Source organism: Miscanthus floridulus, chromosome 7 (genome assembly GCF_019320115.1).
Source record: "Miscanthus floridulus cultivar M001 chromosome 7, ASM1932011v1, whole genome shotgun sequence".
Lineage (NCBI taxonomy): Eukaryota > Viridiplantae > Streptophyta > Magnoliopsida > Poales > Poaceae > Miscanthus > Miscanthus floridulus.
The window spans coordinates 83,597,121-83,619,654 of NC_089586.1; the positions used below are offsets into that span (position 1 = coordinate 83,597,121).

General features: G+C 45.7%; 1 protein-coding gene, 1 long non-coding RNA gene and 1 pseudogene across 4 annotated transcripts; 1 reads left to right on the forward strand and 2 right to left on the reverse strand.

Annotated features, from left to right (window-relative positions):
• Positions 1 to 2,586: 2,586 nt before the first annotated feature.
• LOC136463623 (uncharacterized) lies at positions 2,587 to 4,938 on the reverse strand. The gene is made up of 3 exons (XR_010761047.1): positions 4,803 to 4,938; positions 4,589 to 4,706; positions 2,587 to 2,795 (listed from the first exon to the last, which is right to left on the reverse strand). It is a non-coding gene; the product is annotated as an uncharacterized lncRNA (long non-coding RNA).
• A 2,358-nt stretch (positions 4,939 to 7,296) lies between these two features.
• Positions 7,297 to 13,618, forward strand: LOC136463624 (calmodulin-binding protein 60 B-like; annotated as a pseudogene).
• A 118-nt stretch (positions 13,619 to 13,736) lies between these two features.
• Positions 13,737 to 19,887, reverse strand: LOC136467196 (coleoptile phototropism protein 1-like). Of its 3 annotated transcripts, none has more exons than XM_066465796.1 (6): positions 19,634 to 19,887; positions 19,264 to 19,475; positions 19,084 to 19,153; positions 18,213 to 18,870; positions 15,262 to 16,034; positions 13,737 to 15,138 (listed from the first exon to the last, which is right to left on the reverse strand). In XM_066465796.1, exons 2-6 carry the CDS (start codon positions 19,380 to 19,382, stop codon positions 14,506 to 14,508), a joined length of 2,253 nt encoding a protein of 750 aa, XP_066321893.1. In that variant the 5' UTR covers positions 19,383 to 19,475; positions 19,634 to 19,887; the 3' UTR covers positions 13,737 to 14,505. The 3 variants fall into 3 exon arrangements, with proteins under 3 accessions (XP_066321893.1, XP_066321891.1, XP_066321892.1); XM_066465794.1 differs by having other exon boundaries at positions 19,592 to 19,887; XM_066465795.1 differs by having other exon boundaries at positions 19,574 to 19,887.
• Positions 19,888 to 22,534: the final 2,647 nt, after the last annotated feature.

The window sequence follows — 22,534 nt, forward strand, 5'->3', positions numbered from 1 at the left end:
AGTGGCATGGCTGAGTGCAAGCCATGCGTGACTCCGATGGAGGAGTGGCTGAAGCTGACAAAGGCCAGCACCACGGTGAAGGTGGATGCAATACTCTACCGGAGCATCATCAGTGGTCTGCGCTACCTAGTCCACATGAGGTCGGACATTGCGTTCGCCATGGGCTACGTCAGTCGCTTCATGGAGGATCCTAGAGAGGATCACTTGGCTGTGGTGAAGCGGCTACTGTGCTATGTCAAGGGGACGGTGGATCAAGGGATCATCTTTCCCAAGACCGGTAGGAGTAGGCTGTAGCTCACTGTGTTCAGCGATGCAGACATGGCGGGGGACATCGACGGACGACGGAGCACCTCTGGTGTGCTCATCTTCCTCGAGTCGGCCCCAATTTCATGGCTGTCGCTGAAATAGAAGGTGGTGATGCTATCTATGTGTGAGGCAGAGTATGTAGAGGTGGACACAGTGGCGTGCCAAGTTGTGTGGATGTGCTGGCTACTGGGTGAGCTGACCCGCGTGGAAGCTCACCCACCAGCACTAATGGTGGACAACCAGCCCGCCATCGCCCTCGCAAAGAATCTGGTTCTCCATGATCGGAGCAAGCACATTAACATGAAGTTCCACTTCCTTAGGGACTGTGTCGATGAAGGGTAGATCATCATTGAGTTCATCGAAGTTGGTCAGCAACTCACGAACGTCCTCACCAAGCCGCTTGGACATCTTTGACTCACGGAGCTAAAGGAGATGATAGGCATGGAGGGGGTACAAGGGATAGCAGTAGGATTTGGGGAAGAATTGTTAGATAATCTACTGCTTCCTTGTGTGAACACACAGTAAGAGAAGATGACACTAAAAAGGCCCCCTGGGTATTGTAGCTGATGTAGGGGCAGGCACCGAACGTCTCACCTGCCGGACTATAGCCACATGCAGGGACAGGCATAGAAGTCAGTCCTACTGTGTTATCTAGTCACTGTTACAGTAGGGCAGCTATACTAGAACTAGATGGATAGAGTTATATATATAGTTTGCCACTGTAACTCAACAAAGAGAGTTTAGTTTTGCCATCTCCTATACAGGGCTCCGGCCAATGCTGGTGCTTGTACTATGTGTGTATGCTCTGTTCTCCCTCTTCTTCTACCTCTAGCCATAGTGTGTATGACGGGATAGCCTCTGTCATTCTCGGCAAGACTGGTGAGTGGTCGACTCACCTAAGCCAGTGATCCTGTGGGCTAACAAAGGCGGTAGAACAATGTCTAGGGTACGCGCAATGATTTGTTAGGGGCACATCAAAGAATTAGGAGCAGGAGGGGCATGTACATAGGTGAGCGGGACAACGGGTACACTTGTGGATAGCAGGAGCATAGACGAGCACGTGCAGTCATGTTGTGGCCGACCGTTGTCGTCGCCGATTCTGATATGAAGACATGTGGGCGCTCTCACTTGGGCCACATCGGGGAGGTAGGGACGAAGTGGACGGCGATGGGGACGGATGCTTCTCAGAGGCCAGAGCGGTGGAGTTCTAGCGAGTCTCCACCATGGCATGTGCCGGAGGCAAGGGTTTCCTCTCGTCTTGTCTCCTCGGAGCGCGAGGACGTGGAGCGGGTAGAGGAGGCGGGACGTGATGGCCTAGCCCAGGAGCTTCTAGATCGAGGGTGAGTTGTGCGCGAACTAGAGGTTGGAGCCCCCTCCCCTGCGACGATGTGGAACAGCCACACCACCTGGAGTAGCGACTTGTCCCCCGTATCCGCCGCTACGACGGTCGCCACGGTGGGATGAAGTCAGACGGTGCAGCGGCGGTGTTTGGAGATGGGGAAGGAAGTGTGATTCACGGAGAAGGAAACCGCCCGTGGGGGAAGGAAGCGAAGAAGGAAGTAACCGCCGGTACACAGGAGGGTTCGTCCTGGCCTTGAAGGTGCAGTCGACAGTGAAGTTGTCGTGGGAAGGGAGCGAGGAAGCGTGGCAGTTGGCGGTGTGCAGGTACCTCGTGCAGGCGGGTAAAAAACTTTCTTGGTGAAAAAAACTTGGGTCAAAGTCGAGCGTTTCTCGAGGGAACACGCATTTCATATGTCAGGACATCAGGAAATGCTCCGGGCTCATAGTTAACCATCTAATTAGATGCGTTAGATGTAAATTTAAGTGTGGAGATTTTAGGTGGTAAGATGTTTTTTGTGACAAGTATTTTCTAATTCCTTCGCTCCTTTATAGTAAAGATATGGTAGAAAATTTGCATATTTTTCATGCATGATCATGAGAAATAACAAGCTGTTTGGTTCCCCCACAGGTAAGGGAAACATTATGGGAAACAGATTGCGGGAGAAGATGGAGTGTGATAATGTTTAATTGTTTTGTTTGGTTGCTCATGGTAAGGGTATCCAATACCATACGGGTGTTTTGTTTGCTGCTACAGTATTGGAATCCAATTTGAATACTAGTATAGTAGTCTCATCCAATGCCTGTCGGGTGGCATGCCATGCACAAGTAAAAAGAAACATGCTTATCAGAGCATCATCGCATATCAGAGCATCATCGCAAGTAATCCATGCTTCTCAGAGCATCATCACAAGTAAAAAGAGACATGCCAGGCAACACAAATGCAAGAATATTTTTTGATAATAACAATTGAAGATCAAGGCCGAGATCCAATCATATATAAATAAAACTCCAACATAGTTTAGTACTTGAGAAAGAGTGAAATGGAAGACAACAAGCATTCTCAATGCTCTTCTTCTAGCTTCAAGTCTTCAATGCATAGGCAAAATCCTATCTTTCTCCACCTTCTATGTGCTTCCTTCTCTCCTCCTCTACAAAAAAAGAGGAGTTTATAAAGACAATAATTCTGCAAGCTTGATCAAGTGCATGGTTTACAAAGACAATAGTACAGACTACTCCCTCCGTCCCAAAATAGATGTCATTCTCACTTCACGAGAAGTCAAACACGTTTAACTTTGACCAAATATATAAAAAATATATTAATATTTATAATACATAATTAGTACCATTAGATAGATCGTCGAATATACTTTCATAATAAACTTATTTGGAGATATAAATGTTGCACGTATTTTCTACAAATCTAGTCAAAGTTGAGAAAGTTTGACCTATACGCATCCCATAACGACCTCTATTTTGGGACAGAGGGAGTATGTGCATAGTTAACCAAAACAGTAGTATAGAATATATGTAGGCAAGCAATCATACCGCATGTTTAGAATGAACTCCCTCCTCAAAGACTATATGCATATGTATAGCACCTACTGTATTTATAGGAAAATAATAACCCATGGTCAGTCAAGATGGACTATGCTAGAAAGATTTGAGATTCAATAAAACAACAATTAAACCTTTATGGCACTATTTGATCTTCACACTTGATACAAAACAGTTTGCAACCTCCCTATTATAACCCATGTTCAACAACAACCTTCCTATTATATAAAGTATTGATACTGAAAAATCTATCTATGACCATATAAAGTATTGGTGCTGAAAAATATATCTAGGACTCTTCAATAAGATTCAATGCAAGATCTAAACCATCTCTATGCAAACTCTAATTCCTCCAAATTAATTTGCACCACCATTGGTAGACCCTTCCTGCCCATTTCTTTGACCCGAACCTATCTTCAAAAGTTCAGAACCTATCTTCAAAAGTTCAGAAGCTCTACTCAAACAAGTCTTTGTTTCATTCTTGATCTTGAATTAAGCTGATCGGTTTCAAAGAAACAACGACCGCAGTACTAACGAACAAATGAACTTGACAGTGAATATATAGCAACTCAAAACATGTGCATATACAGAATCAGTTAGAAGACAACATGCAACAACTAATTACATTACACCAATAGTTCTTCAAAAAAGGATCATCACATTTCTAGATTAACTAAGAAAAATATATCTAGGACCCTTCAATAAGATTCAATGCAAGATCTGAACCATCTCTATGCAAATTTTAATTCCTCCAATTAACTAAGAATGCAAGAGCAAGCAATTTCACAGAGATGGACTGAACCCTTATTGAGATGTATGTATAGACAGAAAATATAAAAACAGAATAGGTAGGATCAGCTTCTACAAAGGGGATTGGGAGACGACCTACACCGTGCAAACTACACCGTGCCTACGAGGATAAGCAAATATTCGCTGGACAAGAAACCAATAAAAATGAGCTGACCAGCGACCTTGCGACTTTTCTTTAATTCATTTCAACAACTTTAATTCATTTTTAGCAACTTATCATAACAATTTCTAAGCGGAAACTAGAAAGTGTGCCATCGGTCACCCCCAATTCCAACCAAATACTGGAGCATGTATGGTCATTCTTGGTTGAGAAAAAGGTCACAAGCAAAAAATGTGACTAAATTAGCAGATCACCCCGACCAGGACCTAGGCATGGGTGCTCCACTAACCTCCTAATCTAAAAAATTGATTAATACACCTATTTACTACTGATCTATACAAAAAGCAATACTCATCTCAACTACCAGATCTAATCATGAATATCTAGAAGTGATGCATGTATATCTGCAAAAGAAGTAGGGAGAGATGGCGATTTGAGGGAGATGGGAGAGCGGGGAAGATAACCACGACATCATACCTAGGACAAGACAGTGCAACAGCCGCCGGCAGTGAAGTTGCTCGCTGCTCCTCACGTCCTCCTGCTTTCCTCCCCTTCTCCTCCGTGCAAGGATCTTGGACTGGAGAAAGAACATGATCTAGGGTAGGGTTACGAGAGAAATTATGCACCGTTTTTGGGGGAGAAACAGAGGAAGGGAGGGGGGAGGGGAGCGTGAGGGAGCCAGAGATCTCACCGTCGACGAGCTGCCTCGGCCGCTGGCGCACGTCGAACGAGGAACACCGTGGGGAGAGGGAGGCGTGCGTGAGTTGCGAGCGGGGACGGAGGCGTGCGCGAGGCAGCTCCCCACATAACGTTATCGGATAGGACTCGGGAAGTGCGGTATCAATGGTGAATAGAGCAGTATCTGATTCCAGGGTATCTCATAACGTGGAGTGCTGAAACAAACGGCCGTAGCGTTATCCAATACCCTCCGCAATTCGATTGCCAAACAGCTTCTAAGTATTACTTCATCCGTCACAAAATGTAAGCGTTTTTTTTATTTTATATTGAGTCGAACTATACTAAATCGGACTGACTTTATTGAAACAACATTATCTTACGATATTAATCTAGCATTACCATAGTTTACATCCTTAGAACTATTGTGAATATTAATACTATTTTTTTATAAATTCAGTGAAATGTAAAATCCTATACTTTAGGCCGAGAGAGTATACTGATAAATGAGAAACAACTAAATGACGTCTTCATCTCTCGCATTGATAAATGAAGAGCCACTGAACGGCATTTCTATTTTTTTAAAGATGCACACGTATTTTAAAATTCAAGCATAGTATTTTTTTCAATGAGACCGATAAGAGAAAAGTGATATCGTTGGTTTCATATTTGAAAACACTCTCATATGATCATGAACTCATGATTTTAATTTGTTTGTAAAAATGATGGCTCTGTTCATTTCGCTGAAATTTGGCTGATGCTGATGCTAATTTTTTTGTAAGAGAAAAATAATGTTCATTCGTTGAAAAGCACTGCGTATACTAAAGAACATGTCTAGTATAGTAAGAGAAATTATAGGCTAAAGTATAACTTTGGAGAGCAATCGAAGAACACCTTCTGTTTTGAAATGAAGGGATACATTTAACAGTCGACTCTCGACTCCCTTGCACTGTTCATCTTGCTGGATCACCGAGAACAAGACGAACGAGGCACAAAAAGTGTCGCCTCTTGACTTGACTTGAGCGACCAATAGAACACGCACAAGTGTCGCAACACCACTCGTTTGAATCTTCCCCCTCTTTTGCTTTTTTTTTTCAAAAAAGTCTACATCACCCCAGAGGTTTGGAGATGTGTCTACCTAATCCCCTCAGGTATAAAACCAGGTATTGCACACATACAGTTTGTAAAACCGGTCAATTTACCCCTGGGGTGGTTTTGCTAGGCGGTTTTGCCACGCTGGCGCGCTGAGGTGGACTCTTATGCTGATGTGGATGATTGACGAGTGGGCCCCGCTTGTAAGTGATAGGTCCTTCTCTCACCGACAGGACCTCCAGCTCCTCCCGTCGCAGCGTGGCCGAGCAGGAGCGGGTGCGCCCACGCCGAGCGTTCACGGCCGGCGCGACGGCGGGGCTTCGGCGGACGTGCTCTCACCGTGTGGATGTGGCTCCGGCGGGTGCGGCCACGCCGGGCGGGCGTGGCTCAGGCGGATGCGGCCGGGCGGACGTGACCTCGCGGCCGGGTCCATGCCTTGTCTGCCTCCGCCGCCTAGTCCATGTTGTGCCTTGAACCCGAGCGCCACGTCGACCCACAACGCCACCACGTAGAAGCCACCCAGGATGGCATACATGCCCCAGCAGCGGCCGCGCCATGCCCCGCACCGTCAGGCATCTCCAGCAGCGCCATTAGCATGAGCAGGCCACCGCCCACCCACGAGAGCAGCAACCGCCGCCGGCCAAAACTTACTGCAACACAACTAAAAAATTACAACAGGATTATAGAAAAATTTATACGACTCAAAGCAAAACTTTTAATAGCTACGAATTTCTTGGGCTCCGGCGAGGACTGACCGAAGGCGACGAATTTCCAAAATTCATTGACGACAGGGCGTGGCTAGCTCTTGCTGTGGGTTCGTTAGCTAGGTAACTTCCATAACTACCCATTGGTGCAAGGAATTGAACTAGGAGGCTTCGACCTGGGCGTACAACGCGTTCTCGTGGCTCTGAGCGGTGGCTCGGTGCGGAAGCGGCACCAACGGTAGAGGAGGTAGAGGGAGGGGCGCAGGAGGTGGGAGAGGAGGCCATAGACCTGATGGCGAGCTCTCCTCGGCCTGCAGCTGAGCACCGCTGTGGGAACGGCGGCGGCGTTGCGAGCTCTCAGCGAGGCTAGGCCTGGGAGAGCATCGGTGAGAGAAGGAACTGTCACCGATGAGGCCACGCCGGCGGGCGTGGCCGCACCCGCCCGAGAGGTCGCGCCCGCCCCTGCTCGGCCAGGCTGCGATGGGAGGAGCTAGAGGTAGAGGATGACAGGTGGGGACCACCTGTCGGTGAGAGGACCTGTCACTTACAAGCCGGGCCCACTCGTCAATCATCCACATCAGCATCAGAGTCCACCTCAGCGCGTCAGCGTGGCAAAACCGCCTAGCAAAACCACTCTAGGGGTAAATTTACCGATTTTACAAGCTTTAATGTATTTAAGACATAGTTTTATACATGAAGGATTAAATAGACACATTTGCAAACATCAGGAGGTGACGTAGACTTTTTTTTTTAGTTCTCGCAACCGTAGAGGAAAAATGCGCGAGTATTCCTCCTCAGTCCTCCCCGCCGCCCTGGCCGCGAATAAATAACGAACTGAATGAATCTTGCGAGCTCAGCCGCGTCTCAAGTGTCCGGACTTTGCAACATCACGCGTCATTCGTCGTCGTGGTGTTCCTCCTCTGCTAGTGCTCTCCCTCCGGCCGCGTTTCGCCCGATTTGCGCCTGTCAAGCTCCCGGTCCCGGCAATGTCGTTCTCTCGGCCTCGTCGGGGCAGGGACGACGAGGAGCAGGATGCTGTTCGTGTTGGTGATGAGGGGTCAACGCCAGCGAAGCGACCGCGGTCGCAGTGATGCTCTTGCTCCTGCTGCAGACACCACCAGTGAGTTCAATTTCTTATTTCTTACAAGTCAGCTGGCAGCTGTCTCCTTCATTCATTCATGCGTCCAGTAGTCACTAGCCAGCTTGAGTGATTCGATTCGCTTCCATTTATATGCTCTCGTGAATGTTTGAGTAAGATAAGCGCCGCGTATAGAAGTGAAAACAACTGAGGTCCCTTTGGAATGCCGGATTTTTTTTCCTTTTGATTTCCGTGTTTCTCCTGTAAAAATAAATTGATTCAGGTAAAATTCCTATCAAATTCGTACGAATTGTTGCGTTCCAAAGGCACTGAAACTGGGAGATACAATCGGACACGGTAAGGGTTTAGTGACTGGCTCAGCAAAATGTTCTTGTAATAGGGCATGCGACACCTTCAGATTTAGTACTACCATGTTTCTTGGACAACTCTCATCCGATTCGATTGCCCAGCTTGATGTCCCTAGGGTTTTGTCTTGAGATTTATTTAGTATGGATACTTTTTTTGAAAAAAAAAAATATATATATATGTGCTTTACTCACAAAGGAATTCTATGAGGCCCAGATTGAGATCCTCAAGAAGGAAATGCAATGTATGTCAAAGGGGTTCATTGAGGAGCGCAAAAGCTTTCAGAGAGAGATGCAAAGATTTTATCAGGATTCCCATCTGCGCTCAAGGAACAGATCAGTGAACAACATCGGAGGATGGAACAGCTGTTCCGGGAACAGTTCAACACCTTGATTTCGGTAACCAAGTAACCTTCATGTTACAGCCTTCATGGTTCTACTAGGCTCGGTTGCAGATGAGATGCTTTGAGTTTCACTTGATTTCATTATTATTGAGTATGGACTGAAACAATTTAGGCCGTCTCTCTTATGTTCTGGGTATTTGTAGTCCACGCAGGGCATAGAACGCTACACAAAATGCTTTATTTGAGTGCAATCAACACCAACAGCTAGGGGCCTAGCTCTAATCAAATTTATGGAGGTGAAATTACGCCTAGCAATGTACACCAATGCTAAAGTTGTTTTGGGGTGCATTAACTTTTTAACAGAACAGAAGGGGTAATCTAATTTTTGGTTTAGGATATTGGTTTGCGTGTCTCAGCCCACCAGACCACCACTACTAAAGAGTAAAGGCTTAGGCTATCTAGAATTATCTAAACTAATGACACAAGATAATGATAACCCATTATCATACCGAACTAATGTGTTGATATTTTTTTACCACGTGCGCTATATACCTTTTTGTAAAGTTATTTTTTATAAATACATTGCTTTGGTGATTATAAATGCAGTGTTCCCTATAAGTATTATTATAGACAGGAAAATGTGTTTTCATGAATTGAAGCACACTTTTAACATCTTAATAGTATTCTTATGCTAGGAATTATGGGTCAAACTATGTAACACAATAGCACTCTCTAATGTGTAAGAAAGGTTAGCAGAAAGGACTGAATGGTCCAAGAGAAGGGTTGAATTGGGCTCTAAAATATTTAGAGCAACAAACCTTAGGCTATGCAGAAACGATCAAACGACACACCCTTTGCATGGTTAAGATTTAAGACTAAAAAGATTGTACTAAATCAAGTCCTTAGGGCCTTAAAGTCAAACAGTTTCCTTACTCCTGACCACACTAAGATAAGGTCCTTAGTTGCGGAATTTAAAAACTATGCCTAAGCACACTGTAGCATGGAGAAGCAATCCTAGTTGCTACTCGAAGAACTTCCAACCAAGCAAGTGTGAAATACAAAAATAAACAAGAAAGGAAATGCAAGAATGACAAAAAAGAGACAACTGAATTTTTTTCCCATGGTCTAATGTAATTACCACTACCCCTAATCCATGTTGGAGCACCGAAGAGTCACCAGGACTCTATTATGCTCACTTGTCACCAAGACTGGAATACCCCTTCTCACCGGATTGGCGGATTTCAAACCGAAAACATCTCTAGGAGGTTTCTGACAAGCGACAAAGTAACTCCATCGGTCCATCTAGAACGTCACCTAGTCCTCCCCTGCGCTGTCTAGGTGCTGGCAAACACTGAGTAATAAGTCTTCAAACTTCACTTGATGGAAACCAAGCCAAGAACGCCGGATGCACACTAAGTACACCTAATCACTACCAAAATGGTGGGCTTCTCCTAGTGTTTTTAAGTAGTAATAAAATACTACCACTAGTCATAGCACATGGGAATCTTACTAGGAGGCATTTAGTAGGGAAAATTTATACTAAACTTTGAATGCTAAAACACTAGAAGCCCACCTCACTAGGAGAAGTCTAAAATTCTGGTTGTGAATCCTCCATTAGTGATTATAAAATGAAACTTAATATATTTACATTATGAACAGGAGCATATAGTTTTTTCGATTAAGAAGAACAGGAGCATATAGTTACAATAGAAATTTTTTATGGGTTGAAGCACATCTTTAACTTCTAACATTCATGTACTAGGGATTCTGGGTCAAACTAAGTAAATCGATTGTGTTAATAAGAGATTATCATAATCTCTGAGCTAACAATTATATTTATTTCAACTGATGAATGTTAAGTTGTTCCTGTGACAGGAGGCAAGTGGACTTGGAGAACATGTTCGCAAACACAGTGATCTTAGGTAGGAAATATTTTCTTTATGAAAATACTGGTATTTTATCTCATTACAGAGTTTAACGACCTTTTTGTGTATTCTAATTGAGTGAAAATTTAGAAGTGATGCACCGATATATTCCATTCGTTAATTGATTAAAATATGTTTTCAGGGTTTTATCCCCTCTGAGCGAAATAAGAACACATCAGTTGAAATTTGAGAATAAGTGCTGCAATGACAAGTACTCGAGACACGATATAATGGCAGATGATGGAACTCCTATTAAGGTAGCCATATATGATCAAGAAAATAGGGTCATCACAAATGGACCCTTATCCTCCATTCAAGTTAAGATTGTTGTCCTGGATGGTGAGTTTAACAAGGAAAATAAAGAGCAGTGGAATGAAAACTACTTCAAAACAAGCATAGTACACTGCCGGCCAGGAAAACAACCTTTGTTTGCCAATGAACTGTATCTAAGGCTCGAAAATGGTGTGGCTCCCCTCTGTGGCGTCAAATTCCAAGACAATTCAAGTTTTGTTCCAAGCAAGAAGTTCAAGTTGGGAGCCATGGCAGATGATGATAATATATCAGAAAAAATTCTGGAAGGAATGTCTGAATCTTTTGCTGTAAAGGATGGTCATGGTTACCGTAAGTTTTTATATTGCTCCATTTACTCATACATGCTTCTCTTCATGTCAACATTTCCCGTCTTGTTTGTATTTCCTTTAGCAGATAAGTGAATCTAGTGATAAGCTATTGTTATGGTAGCTAATTGTGGGGAAATGAATGCAAAGATGATCGTAATGTAATTCTTTTGTTATGTTTACGATTCCTCTTTGACATGATTATTTTCCACAAGCATATTTATTTTTATAAAGGATGGTAACTTCTAATTTAACTACTTAAAGACCTACTCACAGCATCATTGTCTGTATAGTAGTAAGGCCTTAAAACTCTAGAAATATCAGGCCTGTACTTCTAAAACTTTTATGCCCTACACTTTTAATTTTTGTCAAATATCAATGCCCTGCTTCTACAGAGAAAAAGAAGGATCTGTTTCCATCTCTAAGTGACCCGATATACAAGGTCCTGGTTAAAGACTTTTTGTAATTCTACAATAAGGATACAAACAATCTGCGTGAAGTATGAGAAAAAAGTTCTATCATCAACTCATTCGCTTATGTTCTCCAGTAACGTTTTATGATGTCAATAGGTATCTGATACAACCTGTTTCATATGGTACAGGCTTGTCAAAATATCCCAGACCATGATTGGAACATCATAGTTGGACATGCTCTTAGTTGTAAACCAGGACCTGAACGTTATTCATACCGCATTCCTGGAACGGACACTACAATTTTCTTCACCTCACTATACCAAATTGTTGGTGCAGAATTCAGTGGTAAATACACTTCTCAGGAAGAACTTAACAATGCTCAGAAGGTAATTACTACACTGATTTTCATAACTTGACAATACTCAGAAGGTATTTGTTTAATTTTTGTTCCTTTTTTCAGGCCGGTCTATGGAACTCAAAATAGTTTAGATTGCTGTATTTAATAGCTTATTTATGTCATCGAATCTGTATATCCATATTTAAATAATAATAAATCCATGCATTTAACTGAAAGCATTAGGAATTTCTAGACCCAACTTATAGTATGTGTACACGTTTAGATCCTACCTCAACTATACCTTTTTTTTCACTTCTGTTATTCAGGTGTCTGATCTTTTATTGTTGTTCAGATAACATGTAATTTTATTATTGTTTATAATACCAAAAAAAATATGAATTGTCTTTTAGTTTGTACTAGTTGATTGTCAAAAATTGTTGCCATATGATATATAGCAACTCCCAAGTTTATGATGAATACACTTCTCCTATATTTCAGGTGCCGAAGTGTCTTTTTAATTGTTCCAGTTGATTGTCAAAGATTGCTGCCTGAAAATTCAGGCACCTAAAATATAGCAACTCCTTTCTTTTTCTGTTAATTCTATTGAATCCCATAGCCATTCTGCATAATATCACCTAAGCAAAGTTGCACCAAAAATTGTACATGTTTATATTTGGAGGCACATCTATATGTGCGCATGCATGATCCCTGCATGTATGCATCTAGTCTTCTAGCATAAGAAATCAAGACAATTTCTCTGGACATTCAGGGTATAGTGCAAGGCTCCAAGGCGATAGCATATGACAATCTGAAACATGAGGTGATCACTGGAGAAAGCCATCGCCCCCGTCAACGTTGGGTAAAAGTTGTGACTATGGTCAACACTATGGTCACCACTCTTCACATCTGGAGCAAGAAGTTGGAGCCGCCATGTCCACAGGGCACATTAGACTTTGAGATAACAGATGTGTCCATGGATAGTTTTTGGGAAGACGTTGACAGCGAATACCCAATTCCTTTGGCCCAAACTACTAGCTTCGAGATGACAGATATTCTGAATCTGTTTTGAAAGCATATTCTGAATCTGTTGGTGGTGCCAGAAACAAGTTTCGAGATGACAGAGTAGCATGTAACATGTTCGAGGCTAGGCTGCTTATATTTGTTTTGAAGAAGTTTTCATTGTTTCTCTATGAAAAGCTCCGTAGGCTGATCCAGCTGCCTAAGCCTAAATCCGCCGAATGGATGATACTGGAGTGGTCACGATTTGCCTTAGATGAATACTCGTTGTCCGTCCTTAATGTAAGTAAGCCCCTCACCTTCCCTTTTTGGAGTAGAGGTCAGAGGCTAGTGCGGGTAGCCCTGTCGGAAACTAGAAAGAAGAGGCTGATGCACCTGCCCGGCGGCAACCAACTAGAACCTGTAAACTGACAAGTGTCAAACTTACATTTTGGAGCAGCTTGGTCTTCATCACCACGTGAAAGTACTCTCGTTCCACGATGAGGCCAAGGAAAATACGCTGCAAACGCGCCCTCCATGATCATTGCAAGGTTTAGAGCAGTGCTTGGATGCTGTATGAACATGATGAGGTAACTGGCTGTTCTCTATATTCTGTTAGCTGTAAATATAATGCTGTGGGATTACTGTATTGAGGCTCTTGCGCAACAGGTGATTTCGCTCTTCTAGTCGCGAATTTAATGTTGTGTAATAGCTCCTGTAGTACTGCCGGTTGGCTTTTTTAGCTCTTACAGGATCATCACTGGGAATCCATGGCGTGCCACTCGCATGCTGGGATATTGCTGGCTTCGTATATATTTTGTTGGATGTGATAATAATAATTCAGCGCACTGCCTCTTCTGGTGTAATTTGCATGTCTGTAAAGTTGACAGTTCTTGTCCCATGGGGCATTGGGCATAGCAGGCAGTGTTCCAAATTGCTACAGCTTTGTAAGAGAAGCAGAGGCCTTTATCCAGTTTGATGTTTGATCGCTTCCCCTGCTGCTTTTATCCAGTTTGATGTTTGATCTGCACAGTACTTGTTTGGTCTGAGGGCAGCTTGGCCTTGGGGCCATTTTTTTTTTAAAAAAAATTGATATGTTTGGTTTGAAGGGACGGTTCATCTCTGGTGACGATGTTGTCAAGGAGTTGCGGTTCTTTCAGGTAGTCAATTCTAGCAGAGGCAGGAGCTAGCATGGATGCATACAGACACCGGCGGCAATGCATCAATTGTTGGCTTGCGCCCCTGGCCGTGTGAGTGGAGAGCAGCAGGAATGAGAGCTTGGCAAGGATGAGAGCGAAGCTGCAGGGAGCACGCTACGAATGTGTCGCGGTCGAGCCGACGGATCTGGCATATGGTATGGGCCGCGGACAGGGACGCCGTACTGACCGCACACCAGCACTCTTCCATGCCTTCCTTCTTGTTTTGTTGGACGCATCCTAGTAGCTATTTCGTGCATACTATTACCATGTGAACACTCACTGCTGTCGTAGAGAGACGAGACGGAAATCTCACAACATTCAGGACTCAAACAAGTTGATTTGCATTTGCATGGTTGAGGGCTTAAGGCCCTGTGTTCGATCGCTGGCATTCTAACACTGTTTGACAACATGGCAAATGCAGCACACTGGAAATTGACTAGATGATCTTCTCCTAGGACAGTCTGCAGCCTGCACGCACGCACACGCGCAATCTCGGCAACTCTGCTTTGTGGTTTGGTTCAAATCTCGAAAAAAACTCCATGAAGTCTGTACTACATGCATGAAAATGGGTGCTGCTACAAGTTACTAGGCCGCCCGCCGTCTCCCGCCTACACTGCTCGCTACGAACGAAGCACCGGCTCTGCTCTGCTCACGAGATGGAGTTTCTCCACCTCCGCGGCTTCCTCGGCGCCTCTCCGGGCGCTCCGGGCACGTGCCCGTCCTGCCCCGCCCCGTCGCCGCCGCTCATCTTAGCCAGCCTGCCCAGCTTCTTCCACCCGCTGCTCCACGCCGAGGGCCCCTGGCTCTGGTTCTTTCCACCAACACCGGCGGCGGCGGCCTTGGGCCCCGCCGCGGGCGACGGCGCGCCGCCGCGCTCCACCACCTTCTGGAGCGCGTCCATCTCGTGCTGCAGCTCCAGGTACTTGGCCTTCATGCTCTCCAGCTCGAACTTGAGCGTGTTGATGTCCTTCTTCGCCACCGCCCACCCTTCCTGGAACGACTGCGGCGTGCCGTCCAGCAGCTGCCGCCGCGTCGGCGGCATTGGCGGCGGCCCCACGGCGTCCCCCACCTTGTTGGCCAGCAGCGCGGAGGCGGCGCTGGAGGACGAGGTGGCCAGCGCGTTGCTGATCTTCACCTGCTCCGAGAAGAGCACCTGCACCACCACCCGCAGCGGCAGCCGCTCGTTCTGCGCCGCGTGCATGCACGCGTCCAGCGACAGCTTCTGGCAGTCCATCACACGGCACAGACGCTTCCGCTCGTGCTCCGTCAGCGTCGGGTGCGCCTGATGAACAGCAGTGCATCATCGTCGTCGCCAAGATTACAACGAACGAAGATGGAAGAATCAAATCAACAGCAGTAGCAAGCAGCTGATGATCGATCGATCGATCATTTACCTAGTACATACCTTGAGGTACGAGTCGACGGCGCGGTAGAGGCCGTCGTCGCAGGTGCGCGCCGACTCCGGGAGCGACTCGGCCAGCACCTGGAACTTGGTCAGGGACAGGTTACGGTCGCGGGACACCTCGGAGAGGTAGCTGTCGAGCAGCCGAGCGACGCGCGCCTTGGCGTTCAGCCCCGCCGAAGCCGACGCCGCTGCGGCGGCCGTCCTGGCGCCGTAGTACTCGGGCAGCACCGACGGCTGGTCCCCCGCGCGGCCGGGGGCGCTGGACGACGCCATCAGCAGCTCCGTCTGCTCCTGCACCAGAAAGTGCTCGACGAGGCGCTGCACGAGGTCGACGTCGTAGGCGGTGTCGGCGCGGCCGTAGGACGGGATGAGCAGGTCGGCCAGCACGGCCTGCTCCAGCTGCATGCCCACGCGCTTCTCCAGCTCCGTCACCAGCGCCGGGGCGGCTTTGAGCATGATGGCCAGGCGGAGCAGGCGGAGGAGGAAGCCGCACGACACGCTGTCGCGCTGCGGCGGGATGATGCTGATCAGGCTCTCCACCACCATGCGCTGCTCCCGCGCCGGCGTGCTCCCCGCGGTGTCGTCCTTGCCGCCGCCACCGCCGCCGCCGCTGCCGCTGGCGATGATCATGTGGAGCCCGCTGCCGGGGGACACCTGCGCGTGAGCCCACGGCTCGTCCAGCGCGCCGCCGTGCGGTTCGTCCTTGGTGAGCCCCGGCAGCCATTTCGACGCGTAGTGGGTGATGGACGCGCCGATCAGATCGAACCGCATGCCTACCCACGAAGAGGCAACGAACAGGAAACGGTTTCAAGTTTTATTTTACAGATAATTATGTAATAATAGTAATAATGTTCTTATTTCTGAAACATCAACAATTCCTCTTCATCACCAAAATCAGATACAACCCATCTCCCGACTCTCAAGTATCAACTGATACAAAAGGGGATTGCTATTTGTCAGCTGCCTGATTTTGTTTTTTCATTCAGGCGAGGAACCACAACCATTGAATTTGAGACGAACGTTCCAATTATGCACTGTTCATCTTCTTCCTCTTGCCACCGCACCAGCCCACTCCTGCCGCCGACCTCCCTCGTCGCGGCCGCGTCGCTCACCAACCACCACTACCAAGCTGGCGGCACTTGCCATCTGGTTGTCCTACCCCGCCCCCTCGGCGGCTCCCCCACTGCCTCGTTTGCCGCCGATCAACCCGCCTGTCCAGCCGGCCACCCCCGGGTCTCTCACTTTCTAAGGCTGCCGGAGATCCCTGAAACCCGTGCACAGGGAGGAGGAAGATGCGCGCGTCATTGCCTGTGCGTTGCCCAAATTATGTTTAGGTTTTGGTTTAGTTGGTGATGAGTACGTAATTGGCATCAACATCACTGTGTCTTTTTTATTTTTGGGGAACAACATCACTGTGTCTTTACCACATAATCTCTGCATTCATCTTGATTTGCAAGGCAACCCATACGCCTGTTTGATTTCTACGTGCGTTCCTAAAATTCTTGTCACATCGAATATTTAGACACATACATGAAGTATTAAATATAGATTAATTACATAACTTACGACTAATTTACGAGACGAATCCTTTAAACCTAATTAGTTCATGATTTGACAACATGGTGCTACAGTAAATATATGCTAATGATAGATTAATTAGATTTAAAAAAATTATCTCACAAATTAGTCTCCATCAATATAATTGATTTTATAATTAATTTATATTTAATATTATTTATTAGTATCTAAATATTCGATATGACATGACACTCCGTGCGTCTCCCGGCCATCTGACCGGCATGTCCTCCAAGAGAATGGAAAGGACGATGTGACGGCTTGTCTCTCAAAATAAGCGACATCATGTGGCTCCAACATTCCAACATCACACGAGACCGCCAATGAAAACAACAGTTGGCGTAATTTGCACTGATGGTTTTGAAAGTTGGAGGGCTAGTTGTCTCGTTTTTTCTGGTGCCGGAGAAAGAAGAGATGATCAAAATTCTACCCTTTGGTTTCACAGGATTCATCAAATCTAGCAGAATTGCTACTGTTAATGTAACTTTTGTTAACCATGCAATGTCAAAAGCAGAGGATGTGTGACTAGTGATTCGGTAAAAGGGAAAAATAGCTTAAGCCGGGAACGTAAACTACTGGGAGTAAAGTTTGATTTGGCCCTATCCCCCATGGGCCCAGCTTCCCTGTCGGCAACTAATGTGATTGTGGCAGTGTCTTGGCACAGCTTGAACAACGCACACTATGCTGCACTGTTCATGACACTTCCATCATAAAATATTTTGTTTTCCTCACATGCACACAGATAAAAATGTTGTTTTCTCGACAGGAGGAAGGAACATTGAACGGTACTTATAATCCGGGCGGGCGGGCTGCATGCACTGCACTCACGGCGGTACCGATGAAAAAAAAAACTAGTAGTTTCTGTAACATAGAAAATCGTATAAAAAAATACTACTTTCTAACCTATAGTTTTTATGAGTAATAATTATTTTCTCTTTCTCTCTTCTAACTCTATCTTCTTTCTCCAATGAGAATGCGGCACAAGTCCACTAGAAACTGGTGGTTTCTCCTCAATAGTGATTTTATGGTTTTTTGGTGTATTGGGTCAAGAGAAGACCTGATTTCTTTACGAGGAAACCATTTCTAGGATTTTGCTCTCTTTCTTCGTTAATTACATTACCATGTCAACGTTTTACCTACGTGGCAAGTCATTTAATGAGGATAGAAATCATCGTCAATACACTGTTGAGACTGCCCCTAGCTGGATCGGAACGTGCATGTATCGTCGTCCATCGATCTAATTAAGCACTGCTAGGGCTAGCTACTAATCAGAGATAGATAATCAACTAGGAGCAGTAGCTTAACACAGGAGTAGTAAATCAATAAAACGTGTACAGATACAGTGTGATTAAGCAAGCGGTTGGTATCATTGGTACCTTTGACCTTGATGGCGGTGACGACGCGCACGAAGTGGTCGATCCGGAGCACGGACACGTCCTCGAACCACCAGTCCGGCGGCGGCACGGCGGCCTGCCTGCCGGGGCTCGACTCCTTGGAGTCCCCGCCGCCGCCGCCGCCGAGGTTCCACCGCGGGCTCGCCACGCCACCGCCTGCCCTGGGCGGCCTCCCACCACCACCTCCGGTGGCACCGGTGTAGGCCCACCGCACGCCGCGCGGGTTGGCGCAGGCCTTCCAGGCGATGGACTCGCTGCAGCGGCGCACGATCTGCAGGTTCTCGGCCCAGGGCGAGAGTCCCTCGCAGGTCTTGAGCACCACGATGGAGTCCCGCCACGACGACAGCACCACGTAGCTGAGGAACGCCTCCGTCTTGAAGATGAGGTTGCCTTCCTCCAGGTCCTCCGTCATCTCCAGGTACTCGGCGGCGCACCGGAGGCCCGAGATGTTGCCCGCCGTCAGGTCCACCGCCATGCCGTAGCAGAACCGCGCCGCCAGCTCGAACGAGTCCGCGCCGCCCGGGACGTCGTCCAGCTCCACCACCACGGCCGACGCCGTGTCGCCCGCCGGGTCCGAGGAGGACGACGCCGTCTCGTAGATCGCGCGGCTCATCCGCCCGCTCCGGGAGATCATCGGGTACTGCATGGAGTTTGGGACATCAGTTAAACAAGCAAGCGTGTGCATGCATGGAATTAGCTTCATCAATCCATGGCCCATTTCGTGCCAGAAATTAATCTACTGTAGCGTTGTTGCAACCCGTACGAGAACAAATTAGGAAATAACAAAGCCTGTGTTGTTAGACAAAAGTAGAAACGCCACTCCCTCAACTTTGAACGCTTAATAACTACCTACCTTGTGAAGATGGAAGCTGACATCTCCAACTTTGACAAGCAAATCGCTGGGAATATCGCTGTTAACATACCTGCTCAGATCGTTCAGACACAGTTAAAATCATCAGTTACTACCTTGGACAAGAAGAGCAAATGATAATCAAACCAGGATGATATATGGATGAAGGAAGTGTGTGTGTACCAGGACTGGTCTCTGCGAACGAAGCCGTCGTTCTTGAGCGCCTCGTGCCGTCCCGAGGAGCCGCCGACGGGGACGAGCCCTCGCTCACCGGCATGGCTCTCGCTCTCCGACTCCCACATAGCCTTCTTCTTTCGATCTACGCTCGCCTCGCCTTGATTGAACGACGACAGAGCTTATATGAAAATATATAGCTCTCGGGTGCTATGTATGATCTTCATGAAAAAAAAAAGATGGACACACGAGCAAGTTTATTAGTACCACGTGCAATTTAAGAATCTAGATGGTTGGTTGATAAGGAAACTGCGCGTACGTAGTGCGTATGTACAACCTTGTGCACGGGGAGGGGAGATGATGAAGGAGCAGCAGGTACTGCAGGAGTCCTGCTCTTGCTGTCCTTGCAGCTGTGGACGTAGTAGTACCAGCAGCAGCTGCAAGCCGGTCGCTATAGCAGAGAAGAAGAAGAAGAAGAAGAAGAGAGACGACGATGCTGAGCTGGATTAGCTTAGCTTCCGGGCTTCTACTGGCTAGCTAGGTATGGTAGGGGCCGGCCGGATGGATAGGCCGGAGAGGAGAGTGGGGGAGGGGGGGATGATAGATGGTGTATCGGTTGGTGCTGGTGCTGCGGGCTGGATCGACGCACGAGCGAGGCCGGCCGGTCATAGACTCATAGGTTATGGGGCGGGGGGTCGTCGAGGAGCTAGCGATCGAGACCACATGGGGTGTTTGTTCTCGGCGTTGGGCCTAGTGAGCGAGCGAGCTAGTACTCGATCGGATATGGTCAATCACCACGCTCACCAGCAGCTGCATGCCTGCCTGCTTCTCTCGCCGTCGTCGTCATGGGCGGAGCCACACGAGGGCCATAGGGGGCTGCGGCCCCCCTTCATCAAGGGAGTTTTCTAAAGAGCGAAACGTGAGCAGCTGTGACGTATGTTATTAAGTGTAATATGTTTGAGTGAATTCTTCGTCTGGTGCTATTTCAGCACCTCTCGTCAAACTCAGCACACGGTGCTTTGATTAAAAAATTAGCTTGCACTACTATATATGCGCCTGAAGTCTTTGAACTGTTCTCCACCCTCCCTCCCTCCTTGGTCTACGTGTAGGAAGGAGAAAGATGACTTTTTATTTGTTACTAGTGCTTGATACTTGATATGCTGGACTCCATGCTAGCTTGGTGCAATATGCTGGACTGAAATTTACTAAGATATATAGCCTCTTTGACGTGGACTGTGGCTAGCAATACCTTCTATTTTAAATGCTGCAACTGCTATCAAGCATTATAGATTTCTTTTAGCTCCCATGACAGTTGGCTGCTGCTGCCTACAATAATTGCTATACTACGTAAAGACAATATATGTTTCGCAAGCATTTCTCTTCTTAAAGCATTGGCAGGCATTGTATTGAATGATGTTGGAGCTCACTACCGGACTCAGTGAATTTGCCGAGTGCCAGGGGCACTCGGCAAAGCCCAATTTGCACTCGGCAAAGGCTTTGCCGAGTGCTGCACTCGACAAAGAGCACTCGGCAAAAAAAGAGTCGGCAAAGACGTCTTTGCCGAGTGTCTTTTGTCGGGCACTCGGCAAAGCCTTTGCCGAGTGCCGACACTCGGCAAAGTTGGAACCGAAAAAAAAGCCGAAAAAAATGGGAATTTTTACCCAAAAAAAAATGAAAATTTTTTTTAATTGGTGGAGGCCCCCACCGGTCGGCACCCATCCATCTCCGGCTTTTTTCGCGTAAATTTCACGGCTACGCGGCCGACGGGATTCGAACCCAAGACCTCCCGCTGCGCACAAATCTCCTCTACCACTACACCACACTGTCACTTGTGTCTAGATTCCGTTTTAGTTCCCAATATATTATACTAAACCGAGTGTAAATTGCTTATTTGAGACCCTAAATGAATTCAAATCAAAAAGTGGTCAACTACAAAGTTTCATAACTTTTTGAGATCTACAATTTTCATTTAGTAAGTTTTTCCATCCGAGGTCGTTTGAAAAATTTGAATTTTAAATTTGAGAGATTCAAACGTAGTTTTGCATGATAAGATGATTTCAAATCAAAAAGTTGTCAACTACATAGTTTCATAACTTTTGGAGATCTACAATTTTCATTTAGGAAGTTTTTTCATCCGAGGTCGTTTGAAAAATTCAAATTTTAAAATTTTCAAATTCAAACGTCGTTTTTGCATGAAAAATGATTTCAAATCAAAATGTTGCCAACTACAAAATTTCATAACTTCTCAAGATCTACAAAGTTTATTTTGGTCATTTGTTCATCCGACATAGTGGTAGTAACATTGTTCACAAATCATATATATCTCTCTTCTATTTTCATGAAATTAATATGAGAGATGTATATTTTATGAACAACGTTATTGTCGCTTTGTCAAATGAAGAAATGACCAAAATAAACATTGTAGATCTTGAGAAGTTATACAACTTTGTAGTTGAAAAGTTTTTCATTTGAATTCATTTAGGGCCTCAAAAATTGATTCGAAAAACTGATTTGCCGAGGGCCAAAAAAATGCACACGGCAAAATACCTCTTTGCCGAGTGCCAAAATATAGGCACTCGGCAAAATACGGCTTTGCCGAGTGCTAGAAAAAAGGCACTCGGCAAACTGAGAGTAAATTACTTGTTTGAGGCCCTAAATGAATTCAAATCAAAAAGTGGTCAACTACAAAGTTTCATAACTTTTTGAGATCTGCAATTTTCATTTAGTAAGTTTTTCCATCCGAGGTCGTTTGAAAAATTTGAATTTTAAATTTGAGAGATTCAAACATAGTTTTGCATGATAAGATGATTTCAAATCAAAAAGTTGTCAACTACATAGTTTCATAACTTTTGGAGATCTACAATTTTCATTTAGGAAGTTTTTTCATCCGAGGTCGTTTGAAAAATTCAAATTTTAAAATTTTCAAATTCAAACGTCGTTTTTGCATGACAAGATGATTTCAAATCAAAATGTTGCCAACTACAAAATTTCATAACTTATCAAGATCTATAAAGTTTATTTTGGTCATTTGTTCATCCGACGTAGTGGTAGTAACATTGTTCACAAATCTTATATATGTATCTTCTACTTTCATGAAATTAATATGAGAGATATGAGATATGTAGATTTTATGAACAACGTTATTGTCGCTTTGTCAAATGAAGAAATGATCAAAATAAACTTTGTAGATCTTGAGAAGTTATACAACTTTGTAGTTGAAAAGTTTTTCATTTGAATTCATTTAGGGCCTCAAAAATTGCTTCGAAAAAATGATTTGCCG

Coding starts and splice junctions, on each gene's coding strand:
- LOC136467196 (XM_066465796.1), bottom strand. CDS start 19,382: ATGTGGGAGTCGGAGAGCGAGAGCCATGCCGGTGAGCGAGGGCTCGTC. Junction 19,154..19,263: donor GTTCGCAGAGACCAGTCCTG/GTACACACACAC, acceptor CGATCTGAGCAG/GTATGTTAACAGCGATATTC. Junction 15,139..15,261: donor CCGTCGACTCGTACCTCAAG/GTATGTACTAGG, acceptor GCTGTTCATCAG/GCGCACCCGACGCTGACGGA.